This window comes from Penaeus chinensis, chromosome 40, assembly GCF_019202785.1.
Source record: "Penaeus chinensis breed Huanghai No. 1 chromosome 40, ASM1920278v2, whole genome shotgun sequence".
Lineage (NCBI taxonomy): Eukaryota > Metazoa > Arthropoda > Malacostraca > Decapoda > Penaeidae > Penaeus > Penaeus chinensis.
This window is the reverse complement of record NC_061858.1, coordinates 26,055,692-26,063,191: the sequence shown is the minus strand read 5'-3', so window position 1 is coordinate 26,063,191 and position 7,500 is coordinate 26,055,692. Positions and strand designations below refer to the sequence as shown.

The 7,500-nt window shown below is 32.3% G+C and overlaps 1 protein-coding gene across 1 annotated transcript in view; it reads right to left on the bottom strand.

Moving 5' to 3' along the window:
- Window positions 1-7,500, bottom strand: part of LOC125047169 (histone lysine demethylase PHF8-like) — a 37,486-nt gene that overhangs the window by 8,136 nt on the left and 21,850 nt on the right. The window contains exons 19-23 of the mRNA XM_047645286.1: window positions 7,200-7,265; window positions 6,801-6,856; window positions 6,645-6,663; window positions 6,440-6,507; window positions 2,680-2,857 (exon numbers count right to left, since the gene is read on the bottom strand). Of these exons, the coding sequence (XP_047501242.1) occupies window positions 2,680-2,857; window positions 6,440-6,507; window positions 6,645-6,663; window positions 6,801-6,856; window positions 7,200-7,265 (387 nt within the window). The remainder of the gene's footprint in view (window positions 1-2,679; window positions 2,858-6,439; window positions 6,508-6,644; window positions 6,664-6,800; window positions 6,857-7,199; window positions 7,266-7,500) is intronic.

Here is a 7,500-nt window from a genome sequence, read left to right as displayed (position 1 = left end):
CTAATCAATGAATTACAAATATTATTCCTACAGGTACAAGCTAAGATGAGTTTATAAATTGAAATCTTCCTCCGTGCACTCACTTTCTTCTTATATTTTTACTTGTGATTACAAAGCATGCACAATATCCTTTCCAAACATGGTATGTAATATGATAATCCATAAAATATGATCCTCCATTTACTATTTGATTTAGTTTCTACCTCAATGGTTTTTTTTTCCAATTACCAATTTTCAACTTCGAGGAAGCATTACATCCAGATCTCCCATAGAACCATCACTCTTCCTCAATACTCTGTTTCTCCAATACCAGGATAGACATATTTGCTTCTTATTTCTTATTGTGAAATTCATGATTATTTTGTAGGACAGAGAACAACCTATTTTTTTATGCAAGTGTGTAAAGAACTCTATCAAAACTTGATAATCATTACCTTCCTGCAACAGAATGGTCAACAAAGTCAATCAACTTTCAACATCATTCATCTGACAGAAAAGACAATCACAAAGTTTGAAAAAAGTATGAGGCTAATATTATGGACAGTGGTTGTTAGGCAGTACAGTAAATATATCACTAACCACCAGACTTTAGCATGAGACAATGAATTCAAGTGAAATATCATCAGCAGTAATCCTTGGACAGACTAATGTGTATCCTAAGCTCTGCATATGACAGGACCTCTAAAATAAACCATTTAACCTTAGACTAATTTGTGCTACTGGCAGTCACTAAATAATTTCATTAACACACGGATATTAGATGTGTACATTTGCACTGCATGTTGGGTCATTCTTAAACGTTGATTTTAAAACCTATCACAAAGCAGCTGATGAAAAAACTTACTGTAAAATATTATCATATCACAAATTTATGAATAATATCTGTAGGGTCATAACCAAATCAAGCAATTGTAAAATGTACAAAACTAATAATGTAACTGGCACAAGGTGATAAAAAGACCCATCTATGTATTTGCCACTGCAATCATCAATAACTATTAGTGTTATTTATGATCATATTTCTTGCAAGTAAAAAAAAAAGAACAAGATAATGCAAAGGACAGAGTGGATCTGTTTCGTGCTGATACTCTCCCTGACTTGATCACTTTAGAAATATATTTTCAAATCAACATGATCCTACTCATTTATCTCAATTCTGGACCAATTTTTAAAATTATTATCAAGAACACAACTATATACAAAATATCACAAAATGTTCGTGAAATTAATAATTCTATTCAAACCTTTTTAAGCAACATGATTTTTCATATTTTGCCATAAAAGATATTGTGTGTTTCAAACGTTCCTCTATAGTAATGACTGACGCACAACATAATAACCCTTTTCAAACTTGAAAAAATGTTATTTACAAATATTAAAATGATGTTTACACTTCAAACATCTCATCACACAGTGCAGTTTTGTTTACTTACATCATTTAGTGACACTTATCATATACAAAAGACCTTGAGAAACAAGTATTTGCTTCACATACAATAGGATACAACTCAACCTTGTGCAAATATATTTGAGATGTATTTAATGACATCATTTGTTTACTTATTGACTCGGAACTAAATTGATACATTTCTCAGACTGAATGCAGAAAATAGAGGACATATAGTAAAGGGTGATCTAAAATCAACTTAAAACAGTACAAGCTTTTTGGGGGAACCCTTATCTCTAATTCAAGATCATAACACAATTTTTTTTTTTTCAATATTCACAGATTGCCAGGTTGAAATAATACAGCAGAAAAAAATATCTACAACTATGGAATTAAAATGTCTTACACCTACAACAAATGCCAGCAAATTACAGCATATAATGACAACCTAAATGTTATCTGTAGAATGCCTGAACACATTATTCTAACAAAATTTGGGGCATATGCAATAACAAAACCTAAAATATGTGCTACTAAAAAAAAGGAAAAATAGTAGAAAAAAACAGAAAAAAAACACTGTACAAACAATAAACTGCATGACAGTGACATGAGCAGCTATAAGGAGAAGAGTGAAGCCATTATCAGAGGCATGGCACATCTGTCATGAAAAAAAGTTTACCTAGAGGGAACGGATAATCCAGAATAGCTGATCTTGTCACATTTTTGTACCTTGAAACCTGTAGCTTGCATATCTACAGTCAATACGGCCACTCCACCTCTCAGACAGCACTTGAGCTAGGTCTCTTTTTAGCAGAGCCATTACTTGCAGGCAGCAACCAGTGCAGTGAAACACCTTTTCCTTTGAAATACCTGGTCATATATAAATCACACACTTTATACACATACATATTATCATTACTGCTCCAGTCAGTATAACATGCAGCACCTCAATTAAGCTGTTAAGTATGCTAAATTACCAAATATAAATGATAGATGTCTAGGTATGACAATGGTACCTCAACCTTTTTAATTCTATACCTGGGTTACTTAACATAGAAATTTCAATGACTGATCTGGCATAGTTTTGTCAAAATTCACATCAATTACTTACTTAGTCTTCTAGGACACAAATTCTCAAATGATGACTGAAATTATACAAATGGCCACAACTACCACTATATCAAATATTATATACATATAAGAGAAAAAACATAAGCATATAGCTATACACATATAACAAAAAATATAAAAGAGAAGAATATTGCATGAAAATTGCTATAAATTCACTTTACCAGTAAATATACAACACTAATCTTTTGCAGAAGCTATGTCCTAATACATCACACATACACACGGTGAATTTGTAATGCTCCAGGAAGGTTTGCAACAGATTCCGTATCATGCTATCATCATGCAAGAGATATTGCCTCTGGATCTGTTTCCTGATAATATTGTTCAGTGTTCTTTGCTCTAAAATCTCAAAAAACAAAGTCATTGAGGCCAAAGACAAAAAAGAAAGTCCTCTCAACAAAACACCATTGCTGTCTATTACAATTAACACATTTGCAATTTTTCCTTCTTAAATAAAACTGCTGTTTATGATGCAATACATCCCATATCATTATCTTAGCAACCAGAGCAGCACAAAATCTAGCTAACTTTCTAGAATAAGTAAAAAATATTCATGGAATATATCCCTGATCACTGCCTGTCTAGACATAGAACTGGAGAAAGGATGGGATTTGATGCAGTAACTCAACATAATCCAAAAATTTGTTAAACGTTCACCTCTTGGGAGGGCATAATCTTTGAAAAAAAAATTCGGTAATTTGTCCTACAATTTAAACATTGTTGCTACAGAAAGGACTTCAGATCAAGTACTTTTATGTGCATGTTATGTGCATGTGTGAGAATACAAAGATGGGAGGAAGTATGCAAGTTTATGGGTGGGTATGGGTGAGAATGAGCAGGTGTGGGTGGAAATGGGTGCAAGAAGGTATGAGCATGTACATATGAGCATGTGCATAAGTGTTTGCATGTAAGTGTTTGAATTTGCATATGTATCTGGGTGCAACAATGTGGGTGATGTGTTTTTGTCTAATTTGTTTTTTGCTTATGCTCAATTGCTTGTAATCACTGAAAGTTAGGTATTTGTAAAACAAATACTGATTTTCTAGTTAATTTTACTCTTTGCTGTAAAGCATAGTCCTACTGGACGGAAAATTAATGCAATTAATTTTTTTAATATTTACAGGATTGATCCTGCTCAATCTTTGTTTTTTTTATTTTCTTATTTTTTTCAAGATGAATTTATTACTTCTTCTTCAAGATGAACATAATATGAATATTATTACAATTATTTTCTACCTTTATTTTTACATTTTTATACTCCAGGTTGTGTAAAAGAATTACACCATCTTGGGAGTAAAACATAATCACCACCATCACTTTCCATAATGTTCATACTTTTCATAACGTTTGAATAATAAAATTATAAACATCATGATAATTCTTGCCTAATATTACATTATTCATATAACATTCAGCAGATGGGATAGAGGCAGAGGAACTAACTCATTCAAACATCCCTGAACTCTGTTTATATACATTTGTAGAAATGGCTTTAAAAAATAAGTTAATTCAATAATGAAGTGCATGTGATAAGAAAGCGAAAACACATAAGACCCATGGAAGATAAGGAAGATATAAAATAAATGGGCAAAACAAATCAACCCTTTGAACATGGAGGGCATGATTTCATGTCATGGCTGCAGTGGACTGACTCGCAGATGGCACAGCATCGTCATGTCAGAGAGAGCTTCTTATCTTTCTCCAATAGTAGTGGCATCATTCAATTTGTTTCACTATTAGCTACGTGCACTGTAAGTGATGGAAAACACTTATTTTTCAAATACTTGGTTATATGCTCCAGTTACAAGTAATCACGTGCCTAATGTTGTGTTTAAAATACCGAACAAGCGGGGCACAAATGTGGAAACTACCAATGCGTGGCAACAACTCCCACGTTGCTAGCCACTAGCCAATTTTGAATACCGCAGCCAGTCTGTTAACAAAAACCTTTTCCGGAAAAGAAGGTCGAGTCAATTAAATGAAGCTGATATCTTAAGACAGGAATGCATACGCTTAGGTTCAACATCTTTTGTATATATTGGCAAGTTTTATGGATTATATGTAGTTGGTTTAGATAGATCTTCAGAGCCTGTACCATTTCTATATGTAAAAAATAAATTATCTAATCTACAAACTCCACATTGTTCATGAATTTTCACACTTTGTTCTATTTATCATCATTTTGTTTTCTTTTTGATTCCAATATCCAGTTAAACTGTTAAATTCATTTCTTAAACATGAAATCATAGTGCCTAGGCAGAGCATTGCATTTACTGCATATAAACGATACTTTTGATATATCAAAATTATAATTATTGCATCATTTGAAAAGGAATGGACAAAATTCAATAAATTAAGCTTAGTACCGATGTTAAAGCCTCATAAAGAATTGAAAGAGCCGCTGCTACATCCTTACATCTAATCTTAAGAGTGCTTTATGTAAACAGTGGATTACTTAGGAAATATTCTATTACTTAGTAAATAGTCAATTCTACGGACCAATATTTCTACTGACTTTTGTTTGTTGTTGTGGATGGCTGTTATTTAAAACTTTTGAATAAAAAAAAAATCTGATGTACACATGTGCCAGAACACGCACACAGATCCAAGAATACATACAAACACAAACAGACAGAGACACAACCACTGAGATGGTTAACAGACAAGTAGACAAACAGAGGGATAGACAGACATATACACATATACATGCATACAGACAGTCTCCCTTGCAAGTATAACCATGCACTTAAGCACACACTAGTAAACCTATGAAAACTTACTCATATATAGGAAATGCTCACCAGATGCTTCACAAACCCACTATATAATACAATGAATTTTGATGAACAGTTTGTAATTTGAGAAAATTCTTAACCTAAACCCTGAAAATCTTTTTTTTTTTTAATCTTTATTACTGATATATAAGGTATTCTATGTTGTTGCTGATATCCATGACTTCACAAAACAATTCATAAATCAGCAAGGTTTTAAAAAAAGAAACTGCTTTCTGGCTGCATCAGAACTAAGGCAAATCAAAACGGAAAACTTTCAAATTAGACAATATCTAACAAGAGATGATTAGCAAGAACACTATCAAACTATAAAGAAAATTGTTGATTTTTTTCTTTCTTTTTTAATTTCAACATTAAAAAATACACAATTTACAAAGAAATTGTACAGGCTAAAAACAATGAACTCTCATCCAAATGAAAAAAGCATTTTCTTTTATTCATCAATATAATTTCCATTAGTAATGCTACTATCATAACAATCACTGGTTTTAATAAAAGTTTCACATTTTCCCATCATATACTACAGCACAATATATACTGAAATAGCAAAATAACTAAGATTTTTAAAATCAAAATAATGATAAGACATACTTAGCACTTATATAAAAACTAAATGAAGGTAGACACATGAAATGATGGGCTCTGTCTCTTTTGGAAAAGGAAAATAAAGTGTTGTAAAATATCAAGAAAGGAAAATTCTCATTTTGTGCATGTAAGCTTCACACTGTATCAGCAAACTAGATCTAAATCAGAAAAAAGACTGAGGTAACCAAAAATAATATCCTGATGTTTCATAAGGACAATACATTTTACAGTACTGCTAAGTGCATCTAGTTTACAAGCCTCAATCTGTGACAGCTAAGTTCCTAATGGAAGGATTATATAATACATAGCCTTTATCTCCTAGTAGCGTACAAAGAAACAAAAGGTAATAAGAAAAATAATCTGTGACAAAAAAGAAAAAAGAAAAAAAAGGAAGTCAATGGATAACATAGAGTATATAATCTTCATTACCTTACTTTTACACTCAGGTTATTGTAACAAAATAATCTTACACAAGAAAAAAATATGTACAACTGATTTTGCTTTGTATTTACAAAGTACTGAGATCTGCACACAGCTTCCTAACCTATATTTGAGAACAAGACCCAGGATCCAAACTTGAGAACCTCAGACAGTCGCAGCTGTGTCTTCCACCTTTTGTTGTAAAGACAAACTACAGCTTCAAATATTCATAAAATATTTTCCAGTATTCTTAGTACTCACTGAGAGCTGCTATTCCCTGACTGTCTATAGCTTTCAAATGATTGGGTCTGGTTCTCTCTCTTCCTTACTTAAGAATGGCCAAATATTCTGGATGGTACCAATATAAATGTCAGACTCTTAAGAATTACCAATAGATGCAAAATGTTTAATTCACAACTCTATCCTATAGACATATATATATGCAAGTTCATGAACACACACACACAAACACCCCACAGCCACACTCGCACTCATACTCATACCCATGCCCATACTCATAATCATACCCATGCCCAGACCCCTGACCACACCCAAACCCAACCCACATACACAGATACACATATACAAATATATACACACATTTACCTTCATATTCACACAAGCACACAAACTCACACACAAAAAAAAAAAAAAATGTAAATATACACCAAACACCTGCACACTTCATTTCTTTTTTTTATTTTTGTTTTTTTTTTCTTTAATGTCAATATTCCATTCAAAGTTCACAAGGACAATACAATCGACACACTGCAATCAACATCACTACACACCCTACTGTAGCCGAAGATGAGGAGACCTCATTCACTCCTATGGATTTTTTTATATATATTTTTAAAATATTTTACGAGGGTGGAAGCCTATACCTTTTCAAACTCATGTCTGATACAAAGTATACCATGAGAAGGAATGAAAGTGACATTTCTGCATACCTGTTAGAGAAATAACTATAAGAACCAAGTGCATTTCGATATAAAAAAAACCACAGTGATTCCCACTTGCAACATGAAAAGAAAGTATGTTATTGCAATGCTTAGAAATACTGCCACTTAAAGTGAATTAAAAATAAAATTGCAAAATGATAATGGCAAGGATAAAATGATGAATAATGAGGGTGATGGCTATGGTGACTATATGATGAAATCATTGTGATGATTAGGACATTGA